The following is a 14,634-nucleotide window of genomic DNA, read 5'->3' as shown; positions in this document are numbered from 1 at the left end:
GAAAAGGAGTACGTCAAGGCTGTATATTGTCACCCTGCTTATTTAACTTATATGTGGAGTACATCATGAGAAACGCTGGGCTGGAGGAAGCACAAGCTGGAATCAAGATTGCCAGGAGAAATATCAATAACCTCAGATATGCAGATGACACCACCCTTATGGCAGAAGGTGAAGAAGAACTAAAGAGCCTCTTGATGAAAGTGAAAGAGGAGAGTGAAAAAGTTGGCTTAAAGCTCAACATTCAGAAAACTAAGATCATGGCATCCAGTCCCATCACTTCATGGCAAATAGATGGAGAAACAGTAGTTGACTTTTATTTTTTAGGACATCTGGTCCCATCATTTCATGGCAAAGAGATGGGGAAACAGTGGAAACAGTGGCTGACTTTATATTTTGGGGCTCCAAAATCACTGCAGATGGTGATTGCAGCCATGAAATTAAAAGATGCTTACTCCTTGGAAGGAAAGTTATGACCAATCTAGACAGCATATTAAAAAGCAGAGACATTACTTTGTCAACAAAGGTCTATCAAGTCAAGGCTATGCTTTTTCCAGTAGTCACGTATGGGTGTGAGAGTTGGACTATAAAGAAAGCTGAGCACCTTGATGCTTTTGAACTGTGGTGTTGGAGAAGACTCGAGAGTCCCTTGGACTGCAAGGAGATCTAATCAGTCCATCGTAAAGGAAATCAGTCCTGGGTATTCATTGGAAGGACTGATATTGAAGCTGAAACTCCAATATTTTGGCCACTTGATGCCCTGATGTTGGGAACGATTGAAGGCAGGAGGAGAGGGGGACAACGGGATGAGATGGTTGTATGGCATCACCGACTCAATGGACATGAGTTTGGGTAAACTCCGGGAATTGGTGATGGACAGGGAGGCCTGGCATGCTGTGGTTCATGGGGTTGCAAGGAGTCGGATAGGACTGAGTGACTGAACTGAACTGAGTGGTTAAGAGGATGATCTCTTGAGTCAGACACATCTCAGTTTGTATCCTAGCTGCACTGCCTACAGCTCTTTGGCCTTGGGCAAGTTACCTTGGGCCTCAGTTTTCTCATCTCTTTGGAGTAAAAAATGGTGCCTACCTCATAGGATATAGGTGAATTAATTTGCAGAATGCCTGCACATAGCAAGTATTAGCTGGCATTATTATTGTTTATAATATGGAAAAAATCTTACACTCTTACTTGGCATAAGAATTCCTTTTGAAACTACCTTTGATAGGAAAATACTTCGATAAACTAGCTTGGTGTATGATTGTGTGAGGAGCAATGAGTATATGGTTGATTGCACAAAAATTAGATTGAAATTTATCTATCTGTTGCAGTCTTTCACTGAACTGAGATAGTGCCTTGTTAGACATTGTTTTTATTATATATATACGTATATATATATGTTAGATTCTTTCAAGTGTATTTTTAGATCCTTGAAGGCAAAGTTGTCGGCTTAATATCTTAGTATTGCCTTTGAGTTATCTTTTTCCTTTTCCCCTTTGTCCAATCAGTTATAAAGTCCTATTAATTTCTGTAATGGTACTATTCTGTTTTTCTCACCCTATAAATATATTTTTTTATCATAAAATTAAAGAGGACAAATTGAAGGAGGTAATTATTTCTCTGTAACTATGGTCTTCAGAGATAATCCTATTAACCTTTTGGTGTATATTTCCACTAGAATTTTTTTCTCTTCATGCAATTACATATGTGTGTGTGTGTATATATATATATTTACTGAAAACCTATTCATTTTTCCAAGGTGAAAACTGTATCTCTTTTTTACTTTATTTCTACTGCTAGTGCCTATTCTAAACTTTGTTTCCTCGTGCTTGTATTAGTAAAATTTTCTCTAAGAAAAAGTAACAATGTATCTATCCTTTCTTCCTTTTAGTTCCATCTACCACTGGATTAATCTTTCTAATTATTTCTTAAACTCTACATTTTTTCCCCCAAAATGTTTAATGTCAGTCTCTTCTTAAAAATTTTTTGTGACCTATATCCTTTTATTTATATCCTTTACTCAGTGTACTGTTCAAAATGTGCTTGATGCCCTGATTTCTCATGTCTTTGTTCACACCCATTTTCCTCTGGATTTTTTTTGTTTTGAGGTCTAGTAGAATATTTGTAGCAAGCTCCATATACAACTGCAGCAGATATAAAGGAAGAGGAATATTATTCTGTATTGAATTTGTGGAGAAAAATCTTTTCACAAAGTAATACAAATAAATATTAGAATTCTTATCAGTTATACTCAGTAAATAAATATTTCACTTCTATAAAATTTTTTATTGTTTTCTTTAACTTCTGGTGAATTCTGTCTAGTTCATGCAATTGCCGTGTTTGATTCACTGACATTCTTGTTAAGATTCTAGAGAAGTTCTGCTTCCTGAGATTTCCCAAATCACCAGGGTATGTTTATGTCCTATTCTGATTTCTTTTCTAGCTTCTGAGTTTTCTGTCTTCTTGTGTATTGGCTTGACTTTTTTTTTGGCCTCACAGCATGGCTTGTGGGATCTTAGTTCCCCAAACAAGGATTGAACCTGGGGTCCCAGCAGTGAGAGCACTAATTAAAGTTTTGTGCTCTTCTCCATATGTAAGTATAATGGGATAATTTGCATACGATAGAATTCCTTCTTTTGATGTACAGTTCACTGGTTCTTGATATATTCAGAGGTCAGCAACCATCACCATGATCTAATTTCTGAACATTTACATCACCCCAGAAAGAAACCCCTCATACTTCAGCAGTCACTTCCATTTTTCTTTTCCCAGTCCCTGGCAGCCAGTAGTCTACTTTTGTCTCTAAGAACTTGCTGATTCTGGACATTTCAATTTACTCCTTGTTTTGCCGAGAGTTTTACTTTATCGCTTTAGGTTTGAAGAATTCGTTAACAAAAGAAACCACTCATTACCACAAATAAACAAATTCACTTTTTTTATAGAAGGTTATTTGACTTAATTTAAATATACAATCATTAAAAAAAATAAAAAACAGTAGAGACAAGTAACAGAATTGGGCCAACAGCCTATGTCCAGACTTGAACAGCACTGGCCAGTCCCTTGTTAACAGCAATCTGGATTCCCAGTTGGAATGATCCTGGGTGGTACGTCCACCCCACAGGTAAGACTTCAAATTGCAGTTTTGCGGGCTCGTGTTTGTAATCTCAGGCCTCAAGCCGATAGCATCAGTTTGTGTGCAAAAAATCAGCTTTTGTGAGAATGTAACATTGTAAATATCATCTCTGCATAGTTTTTGGTGACTGATAATAAAAATAATTTTAAAAGATAACTTCAAAAAGATTCAGCTCTAGTTTTACTTTAATTTTACAATGCTGTTTGTTTTATCTTCCTGAGTCTTAAGAATTTTTAGATGGGGAAGAGAGGCTGGCCAGGCCCTCAGGGGCTTAGGGATTTCAAGTCCTACTGCCTTTCTTCTCTAATGTGCCGATTGACCTGATGGTAACAGTTGATGTGCTTGTAGGCAGGCATGTAGTCCAGGCAGTGTCTGGGCAAGGTCAGAAGTGGGTCAGAGGCCTGCTCCCCTATTTCTGAAGCCTGAACAAGACTCATCCTTACCAGTTGACCTCAGAATTATTTAGACTGAAGAGCCATAGGAATAAGGCAGAGTAACATGAACAGTCTCTTTAATTCTGTAAGTCAAATAACAGTTCCAGATAGTCAACAGAAATAAAGTGATCAAAGAAATATGTAATGGGTTAAGCAGTACAGAAAAGAATCTTTGAGCAGTAGGGGATTTAGTAAAGAAAAAGACCCACCATGAATGAGAAGTACGTTTTTGTGCATCAACTCCTACATCCATTGTTATTGACAGTTACAGTAGTAACAACAAAATGTTCTATTAAGGTATGATTATGTTTATCTATGAAATTTTGTAACTCTGATTCCTTGCAAAATCTTTCATAAAGGCTTTAAAGGGGACCTAATACTGGGAATAGAGTAAGGAATAGGATTTGAGTCCACAATACATACTTAAGTTCTCATGGAGGAAAAGTAATAGGTGGTCCCCTTCCAATATAAATGATCAATATGTGTTAGTCATCTGGAAAAAGGGGTTCCTAACTGATACATAGAAGTTAGTTTCTAAATAACTGGTTACAATACATACAAGTTGAGGGGCTATTTAAAAAAACATAGGATTTAGGGAAGATAGTCCATTCACAATATTTGATGAAGTTCTGTGATAAGTAGGGTTCCCAAATGTGAGATGTTGGTCCACTTAGCAGTCTATTGGTAGGCTTATCACTATGATAAGTAGTGGTGTGATTATTAAAGTCCAAACAATTCCCAGTAAAATGCCACAACTAATACTCTCCCCCAGATAAAATGAGTAACACATGAAATTGATGTAATATAGCAGACAGATAAATTTTGTCCATAGAAAGTCAAAGTTAAGAAAGAACAGGCCTTGTTTGCAAGGCAGGTAAAGTTATCCTGAGTTTGGGTCTGGCTCCTATTTCTCCATCTGAAGATTCCCCAACATTTTTCATCATGTTCTTTTCTTAACAGTAGCAGATAATCAGGAGTTGAGGTATGAATAACAATCCACATTACAGTAAGTCTCCAAGAGTCTTTTCTTGAGAATAACAGTATGTTAATGGCACATTTCCATTTTTCCTGTCTGGAGATTATATGATGATATCCTTCCCCTGTGCAGTCATATCAGCCGCAGGTATGGGAGGATGGTTAGGCTGCCTCACCCAGACTTTAGCTTCAATAGTATGTATTTCATTTGTGGATCTAAACCTTCTATCACCTCTGACCGTTAGTAAGGTGGGAGGTTCTCCGTTTTGTACTTTGTCAGTTACAAATGGAAGAATCAGCAATTGACAACTTGATTATGTTTATTAATAAGTAGATCATCCTTTTCCTCATTTAGTCAAATTACTCAAATTTCTCCTTGGTAGTCTAGGTGTGTAACTCTCCATGGACACAAATCCATGTTAATGCTAAACTGAAGCATTCTTGGATTAATTCAAAGTGTCTGGGAGACATTTTAATTGCAACACCGTTTGAAATAGCACATATCACTCCTTTAGAAAGTGTCTGTTCACATGTAGGTGACAAATCCAGTCTTGAGGCCTCAGGATTAGCTCAGAAAGAAACTGGTGCTCCTGGGCTGACTTTCTAATTCTAGCTGTCTCAGGATGGAACTCTGTTTTATGAATCTGTACATTTAGAATAGTCATCCTCATCAAAGGAGTTTCTAATTCTTCTATAGGTCTATTATTTAAAATATTGAGGGCAGTGTTTAAATTAGTCCTTCAGTTTTTATAAGAACTCTCTCCAAGTTTAATTAATTGCTATTTAAGCAGATCATTCATTCTTTCAGTCAAGCCAGCATCTTGAGGATAATAAAATATGAAAAATCCGTTGTACATTATGTTCCTGGACACACTTGTATTAACTTACTTTAAAATGTGATCCATTGTCATTCTGAATTTGAAATGGAACACCATAATATAGATTAATTATCTCCAGTGTTTTAATAGTATTACTCTGATTGGCTTTCCCCAAGGGAATGGCCACTAAATATCCAGAATAGGTGTTCACAGCAGTACACACACATTGGCATCCTTCTTCCCAAATTAATGGACCAATATAATCAGTTTGCTGTATTTGCCCAGGCAGCTTGCCATGTGCCACTTGTCCTTTACTGGTTGTGGCAAGCTTCTATGCTTAATTGTTGACAAATTGGACATCGTAAAATAACACATTTAATGAGATCTATAGTTAAAGAAATACCTCAATCCTGAGCCCACCTGTATGTTGTTTCTCTCAAATGGCCCCATTTTTGGTGTCTGCTAAAGTCGAACATTTAAGTTGCTGGAGTCTGGATCAAGTTCTGCTGCTTGAATTCAGGTTTGTTCATTTCTAATAGAGTTATACCATTATTTCCTAGAATTTAGAACACTGTGAGCATCTACATGAGAGACTGAAACAGTAGTAGTTTGAACAGTTGCCCATATGTCAGACCATAATTCCTTTCCCCATAGCTCTTTGGAGTGAATTTGCCAGTTATTTATGCTTAGGGGAAGCCAACTGGCCAATCTTGGTCGTTGGCTACTGACCAAGAATCTGTATAAATATGACATTCTGTTAAATTTTCTTGTTTTAGAGCCTGACATACTGTGTATAATTGAGCAAATTGACTATTCTTAGTATGACTTTTTCCGGCCTCTGGAAATTTCCTGTTCTCGAAACCCAAAGGCTCTATTTTGTTTTTTTCCATAAGCTCCAATTGGCATATAGTTCATTGATTGATACAGGTTATTTTATGTCACAGGGTATCTGCTCTCCATCCAAAGATAGATTACTGAGATAAGCTTTAGAAAAATTAAGTTAAATGTCTTAGCAATAAAATATAACAGCAAGGAGCTATCTGGGGAATAAGTCTCGGTCAACATAGATCTCAGTTAACAAAACTAGAATTTACTATTAAGTGAAACAATTTTTTGTGAAGGCATTAACCTTCTAGCCAGGGTTAATGGTTAGTCCCATCAAACAAGAAATGAGGTTTATCAGGGAGCCGGGAAAAGTCAAGCAGCCATCTTGGATTTCCCAGTCCCCTGACTGACTGATTTATAGCCTTTGTTTACCTGTTTTAAATTCCTTGATTTAGAAGCAGACAGTTGCCATGTTCTAAGAACATCAGGATAGCAAAAGTCTGACAATGAAAGATTAATTTTTTTAGAAGCAAAATGAGCTTATCTGGGTGTGCCACATTCTTCATAGATCATTGTGAAATATTTATTTACTTTACCAAAGTTGCAAAAGATTTTAAAAACAAATATAAATCACTTAAAGGCAATGAAATTCTCATAGTCTTGTTATCAAAAGCCACATCCCAGAAAGCTGTTCTCTTAACAGAGAAAACCAAGTTCCAGTCTGATACCAGCTTACTGTTAATAACAAAATTTGTTTATCTATTAATAGTTAATTTTAATTTAATCTTCAAGATTTCTGTAAATTTTGAAGAGGTGATATTTTTACAAAGTTGTTATTCAGTTGTTAAGTCATGTCTGACTCTTTGCCACCCCATGGACTGCAGCATGCCAGACTTTACTGTCCTTCACTATCTCCTTGAGTTTGCTCAAACTCACGTCCATTGATGCCATCCAACCACCTCATCCTCTGTCTCACTCTTCTCCTCTTGCCGTCAGTCTTTCCTAGCATCAGGGTCTTTTATAGTGAGTTGGCTCTTTGCATCAAGTGGCCAAGGTATTGGAGTTTCAGCTTCAGCATCAGTCCTTCCAGTGGAATATTGAGGGTTGATTTCCTTTAGGATTGACTGGTTTGATTTTGTTGTCCAAAGGACTCTGAAGAGTTTTCTCCAGCACTAGTTCGAAAGCATCAATTGTTTGGTGCTCAGCCTTCTCTGTGGTCCAGCTCTCACATCCATACATAAGCACTGGAAAAACCATGGTGTATGTGTTAGTCACTCGATTGTGTCCAGCTCTGCAACCCCATGGACTGTAGCCCACCAGGTTCCTCTGTCCATGGCATTCTCCAGGCAAGAATACTGGAGTGCGTTGCCATTCCCTTTTCCAGGGGATCTTCCCAACCCAGGGATCGAACCCAGGTCTCCTGCATTGCGGGCAGATTCTTTACCATTAGCACCACCAGACCTACTATGGAAGAACCATAGCTTTGACCGTACAGACCTTTGTTGGCAAAATGATGTCTCTGCTTTTTAATACACTGTCTAGGTTTATCATAGCTATTCTTCCAAGGAGAAAGCGTCTTTTGTTTTTACAAAGGCATCAGAATAAAGCCATAACTAAAATGACAAAAGACTTTATTTAATACTTTTGTTTATTTATTTTTTGGCTGTGCTAGGTCTTCATTGCTGTGTGGGCTTTATCTAGTTTTGGCGAGTGGGGGCTACTCTGTAGTTGTGGTGCACAGGCTTCTCATTGTGGCTTCTCTTGTGAAGCAAGGGCTCTAGAGCCTGCTGGCTTCAGTAGTTGCAGTGCTAGCGCTCAGTAGTTGCCATTCCGACTCTAGAGCACAGGCTCAATAGCTGTGGTGCACAGGCTTAGTTGCTGTGTGGCATGTGGGATCTTCCAGACCAGAGATGGAATTCAAGTCTCCTGCTTTGGTAGGTGGATTCTTTACCACTCAGTCACCAGCAAAGCCCTGTTATGTTAGGGAGACTTTCCTAAAGCATAATTATTTTTTAAAAAGCTCTTACCTCATTTACATTTTCTTTCCTTAAAAATTTCTTCACATTGAGTTACTTTCCTTGCTGACAAATTTGTAAAGGAAACAGCAAGATTTTATTTAGCTTATATTAAGCCTAGGCACAGTGAACGTATTCTACTGATTATTATATGATGACTCTAAGACATATTAGACATCTATAAGACATATTAAGACATCTATACTGATTAACTCAACAGACTTAAACCATCTTCAATAGCAGATATCGGCTTCGTACTAAATATTTCCCAGATCATGTGGTCCTAAAATTTATCTTGGCCAGTTTTCTAGATATTTAGCTTTAATTTGTAAGCACACACTTTTAAGTCAGTTAAATAGAGCTCATTTACAAGTTAACCTTAGCAGTGTTATCCAAGGACAAAGACACATACTGAGACAGACACATATATCCAGACAGGCAGTGGTTTTAGTTTCTGTTTGAGATTTAAAATGTCTCTTGGTCTCTCTCCTTTCCCCCCTGTCATTTCCTGAGAATGAACTTCTTTTTGTTAACCTTGCGGTGCTCCTTTTGATATCTAACTTGTGCAGCCTTTACAGCAGCTTTTTCAGCTACCAGCTGGGAAATGGATACTTGGTCAGCTAAAGTGTAGTTTTGACATGGTAACGTGGACAATCAACCTTGCAGGTCACATAATTCTTTTTCCAGTTTTGACTTCTTTTCAACCAGTTTTAATTTGGCTTCTTGAACCTTATGGTAGGCAGAGAGGATCCAGCCTCTCTGATCCATCATGGTACATTCTTGTTCTTTCTCACTTGGCAAGAGCCGCAAACATTCAAATAACTTTTAAAGGTTCAGCCCTCTTTAATTTGGGGTTCCAATTCTCACACAATCCAGTGGATATGTCCCATTCAGTAGCCAACAAGAAGTAAGGCATCTTCCCATCTTCCCATCTGGAAATAAAGACTTCATTAACCTTAATGTCTTTCTTCTTAAGAGTGGCATTTTGCTTCACGAATCCTGCTTACAGCGCCAATTTATGTTTTGCCAAAAGTTTTACTTTCGTTTTAGGTTCGAAGGATTCATTAACAAAAGAAACCACTCGTTACACACAAATAAACAATTTCATTTTTTTATAGAAGATTATTTGACTTAATTTCAATATACAGTCATTAAAAGAAAAGAAATAGAAGTGTAACAATGTATACATCACCAAATTGGGCTGACAACCTACATCCAGACTTGAACAGCCGTGAGAAGTTAACAGCAATCTGGAGGCCCAGTTGGAAAAGATCAGGGTGGTACATCTACCCCACGGGTGAGACTTCAGATTGCAGTTTTGGGGGCTCCTGCTTATTATAGTCTGATGCTGCAAACTGATATCTTCATCAGTTGGCTAGCAAAAAAGCAGCTCTGGTTTTACTTTAACTTTACAATGCTGTTTATTTCATCTTGTTAGTCATAAGACTTCTTAGACCCTGGAGGTGGGACTGGGCTGGCCAGGCCCTTAGGGGCTTCAAGATTTCAAGTCACATTCCCTTTCTTCTCTAAAGTGCCTCTTGACTTGCTGGTAATGGTTGGTGTCCTTGCCAGGCAGACATGTAGTCCAGGCAGAGTCCGGGCAAGGTCAGAAGTCGGTTAGAGGCCTGCTGCCCTACTTCTGAAGTCTGAACAAGACTGGTGGTGGTGGTTTAGCCGCTAAGTCGTGTCTGACTGAGCCCACCAGGCTCCTCTGTCCATGGGATTTCCCAGGCATGAATACTGGAGTGGGTTGCCATTTCCTTCTCTAGAACAAGAGAACAAGGTTACCTCTATTTTAATTTCCCTAACAATCCTTAAAAAAAAAAGTATATAGAGTGCTTTGATAAAACTTAATCTCATTTTAAATAGAAAGCTGTCTACTTACATCTATAGTGGCTACTTGAAAGTAGCTTTTAATGAGAGTTCATTGAAGGATTGATTTAGGAAGTGGGCTTGGGTTAATGGATAGGAGAGGAGAAGATATTTTAAATAGAAGGGAAAGCATAACAGGTGATGAAAATTGAGGTAAGCAAAGAAGTTGGTTTAAAACTTAGTTCTTTTTTAGAACTACCTTGCTCTAGAAATAAATAATAAAAATGATTTATTTTCTCTTCATCCAGTCTGTGGCTCCAGCAGCCTTATTTTTAGCAGCCAAAGTAGAGGAGCAGCCAAAAAAATTGGAGCACGTCATCAAGGTAGCACACACTTGTCTCCATCCACAGGAATCACTTCCTGATACCAGGAGTGAGGTAGGGGGTTGATTAATTACATACATCTGTTTTTCTTAATTTATTATGATCATAACTTAATTTTGCAACTTTGATTTACTGAAATCTCAATGGGGATTGTTAAAGGAACTTTTAGTGTTTGTTTTTTCCTTAAAACATAGAAATTTTATGGTAAAAGTTGTATTTTTTCTGGTAAAATTGGAAAATGCATAAAAAGAAGAAAATATATTAACTAGGTATAATTTGTACCACAGATATATAAATGAACCAGTATTTCCAGCTTCTTTTTTATAAGTAGCTATACATGTATGTATTTTATACCTACTTTTTTCACTTACTGTATGTCAAATATTTCCCCATCAGTTCTCTACTTTCTTTAAACACTGATATAGAATTTCATCCTGTACATACATATATTTTAACCATTATCTCTTAAGGTAATTTCCAGCTTTTTACTGGAAATATCTCTATGGAGAACATTATTTTTGTTAATGAATTTTTAAAAAATGGATCCTGTCATTTATATGTTTAACTTAAGAAATTCAAGTATGCTCATTAGAAAAGAACTCAAACACTAAAGAAGCATTTAAAGTAAAAGTCGAAGCTCATCTCCCCTTCTTCTCCTAGGAGAATACTGTTGATTATAATTCAGATATATATTCTTCTATCCCTTTATCCTTTGTGTCTACATATAGCTTCCCCTGCCTCCTCCCTTCCATCTTTCCTTGACCTTATGAAGAAGGGAAACTCTCCTGGCTTTAGAATTCAGTGATTGGGGAGCAATGAGTTTGAAGAAAAATTATAGATTTCTGTACCAGGTTATTTGTCTGTTACAGTGGATGCATGTAAGAGATAAGTGAAATTGTGGAACCACAGCTCCTAGTTATATGAGTCAAGTGTTTAAAATAGCAATGTCTTGACGTTTTCTCTCTGGGCTGCACCAGAGTAGTTTTGTTGAAAAGTTGTTGGTCTGAACTTTTATTTATGTTTAAGACTACTAACTGCCATTGGTCCGTAGAATTGACCAAATAACAAAATTTTAATGAAATAAAAAGTAAAATCCCAACTTTTTTTTCTTTAACGTATATTTACATGACTTCTCACCTGAGTCTGTCTTATGAGGTGACTCAGAGAAGATGCTTTCTTCATTATGTGGAAAGGAGAGCTACCATACATAGGTTAAGTCCTTATTGGACTCACTCAAGATCATAAAGTTCAGTGGAAAGTTAGCAGCAACATAAGTCTCTTAGCTCTTGGCTCAAGCTTCATTCTCCTAGAGCTCTATACTAGTGCTGTCCAATAAAAATATAAGGGAAGTCACATATGTAATTAAAATTATTAAGCTTTTCATTAAGCTTTTATTTTAAAATTTTATTTAAATTTAAAATTAATTTAACATATTTTATATAGCATTTTGTTAAACCCCCAAATATAGTCATTTCAGCATATAGTCAGTTTTAAAACATTATTAATGAAGTGTTTTTTAACATTATTATTTTTTAACTAAGTCTTTAAAATTCATTGTATATTATACATTCATAGCACATTTCAGGTGCTTGATGGCCATGTATGGATAGTGGCTATAGTAATGGCTGTACAAATTTGAAGGATTTGTGTTTGTTCCATTTTCTTGTGAACTCCTCTGTGAATTTAAAAAATCTAGCATTACTCTAAAAGGAAAGTAACAGGAATCAAATGTTTGAGATTGCATGCAGTACTGTGGGAAGGCTGTGCAGTGTGTTTTGATGATGTTAAAAAAAGGTATGTTAATATTTTAATTTAAAAAAAGTTTTTAATCTGTATCATATGAACATTATAACCTAAAATGTCAGTCTGAAAATGAACCAGATATCTGGTGTTTATTCTGTAGCCCTTTATAAATAAAGTGACATCTTTTGCTGTACCACTTATTTATCTATTTCTTTTTTTTAAGGAGAATCCGTTACGGATAAGGATTAATTTCAGTTCCTACTTTCCCTCATAACTGCACCCTTGCCTTTTGTGGCTTTGGTTTCCTTTGGAGGTTGTTATGATAGAATTGTCTACATTTTATGTTACATACTGTGTCTTTTTGGGGAATAATTTATGTGTCTTCTCACATCTGCAGGCTTACCTGCAGCAAGTTCAAGATCTGGTGATACTAGAAAGCATAATTCTGCAGACTTTAGGTAAGTTTATTTTCCTTTAAAACATTAAAGAAATATGTATGCAATAGAATGTTTTTCTAATTTGCAAAATAGGAAACAGGAAGAGAATTTCTTGGGAAGGTTTTTGTACATTGTAGAGATTGCTTAACCCTGCCACAGAGAGAATGAAGGCACCACCGACCTTTGAGATAGCCAATAGCAGGCTTTTTCTGCTTGTTTTTATTCTAGGATTCATGATTTGCTTGATAAATTTGGCAGTGTTTAACTTTCTGATAAATAATAGCAGAAACTATCTAAATAACTTTTTTCCTTCCAGGAGTTTTCATAGTCTGTCCTTATATTTAAATAACAGTATTTGTTTTTAAAATTGGTAATCAGCGTTCAAAACAGTAGAGTGGAGATGGAGGAATTCAAGCTAAATTAAATTGATGGGCTAAAGAACTGATGATGTTCTGTTATTATCTATAATTATTTTCATAAGACTGCCTTTAAAAGCTTAGCAAATATGGAAAATAAAGATTTTCTTGTTCTTTTGGCTCTCATTTTTCTCTTTAGATAGAGTATTTCATGAGTCATGTTGGAAAGTTGCTGATCGGCCTGTATTTTTTGCATATACACCTATACACAATGAATTCTTCAAATTAGTTTCTGCTAATTTTTACTTTAAATTAGTTATCTTCAAGGTAACCATACTTTAGGGGGCAATGATATTTTTCTGGTGGGATACATTTTAGTATTTTAATGTGGAAACCTGTAAAATCTAACTTGTAAGAATCAGTTGTGCTTTTAGAATAATTTGCATCAAGTAAATTTTGCCATAGAATTTTCTTTTTTTTAATCAGTTTGCCTCAGACTTTACTTTTTATTTCTTGGGCTTGCTGCACATAGCTTGTGGGATATTAGTTCCCTGACAGGGATTGAACCCAGGCTCTTGGCAGTGCAAGTGCAGAGTCCTAACCACTGGACTGCCGGGGAATTCCCTAGAATTTCTTTACTTGTACTAGATAATTTTATTTACGTACACAAAAAGCAATTTCTTGGAAAATTTTTATAGACATACTACATTTTGGTTAAGATCATTTAAAGTTAGATAAAATGATCAGTACTTAATGATGATTGAGATGATGAAAAGGAAGAAGACTGAAGGAAGAGAGGAATAGGTTTTAAAAATGTTTTCTAAAGGTTAAGCTTTCACAGATCATCATTATGTAACTGCATCTTTTCCAGTCATATATTCTGTTGTCCCTAAGAACACGTTTTGTATTCAGATGTTACTGATAGTTCAGGGATCTTGAGATTCTGTTAACTTCATTAATCTGAGTGGCCTTTGAAGATAATCATAAGAGTGTGCTCCATACTTTATGTGACTCTCAGCTTCTCAATAGGCAGTTTTGGGACCAGAAAATGAGAGAAGCCTTCAATGATGACTCAGATAAAAGCAGTATAAAATATTTTGAGTATCTTTAGGTTTTTAACCAGTTACTTTTTTTTAGGCTTTGAACTAACAATTGATCACCCACATACACATGTGGTAAAGTGCACTCAGCTTGTTCGAGGTAAGGAATCCCAATCCCACCCTGAGATGCTATCTTAAACTGTTTTACCATTTAGAGGCTAAGATTTACTGTGGGCTAATACATAATACAGCTGCTTTGGCCAAAATTTAAATTAAAAAACCTACCTGGTTTTTAAATTTCAAAATGAGTGGTTGGAGCTTTTCTGTTAAGTTCTTGTAGTGTTTTTAGGTGACTTCCAGATAAAGTGAGTGAGTTTCTTGTTTATCAAAGCTGGAGGCAGATTTTGAAAAGTCACTAAAATCAAAGTATCCAATTACAATTTTAAGGATATCTTGGGAGTGAGAATGAAAGTGAAGTCTCTCAGTCGTGTCCGACTCTTTGCGACCCCGTGGACTGTAGGCTACCAGGCTCCTCTGTCCATGGGATTTTCCAGGCAAGAGTACTGCAGTGGGTTGCCATTTCCTTTTCCAGGGGATCTTCCTGACCTAGGGATCAAACCCAGGTCTCCCGCATTGTAGGCATATGCTTTATGGTCTGAGCCACCA

The 14,634-nt window shown here is 36.6% G+C and overlaps 1 protein-coding gene across 1 annotated transcript in view; it reads left to right on the top strand.

Moving 5' to 3' along the window:
* The window catches only part of LOC120858167 (cyclin-T1), a 40,871-nt gene that overhangs the window by 8,108 nt on the left and 18,129 nt on the right, over positions 1 to 14,634 (top strand). Inside the window, exons 3-5 of the mRNA XM_040234056.1 lie at positions 10,318 to 10,446; positions 12,533 to 12,593; positions 14,066 to 14,128. Coding sequence (XP_040089990.1) covers positions 10,318 to 10,446; positions 12,533 to 12,593; positions 14,066 to 14,128 — 253 coding nt within the window. The remainder of the gene's footprint in view (positions 1 to 10,317; positions 10,447 to 12,532; positions 12,594 to 14,065; positions 14,129 to 14,634) is intronic.

The sequence above is a fragment of the Oryx dammah genome, unplaced genomic scaffold, assembly GCF_014754425.2.
Source record: "Oryx dammah isolate SB20612 unplaced genomic scaffold, SCBI_Odam_1.1 HiC_scaffold_29, whole genome shotgun sequence".
Classification (NCBI taxonomy): domain Eukaryota; kingdom Metazoa; phylum Chordata; class Mammalia; order Artiodactyla; family Bovidae; genus Oryx; species Oryx dammah.
This window is presented reverse-complemented; position numbering and strand designations above follow the sequence as displayed.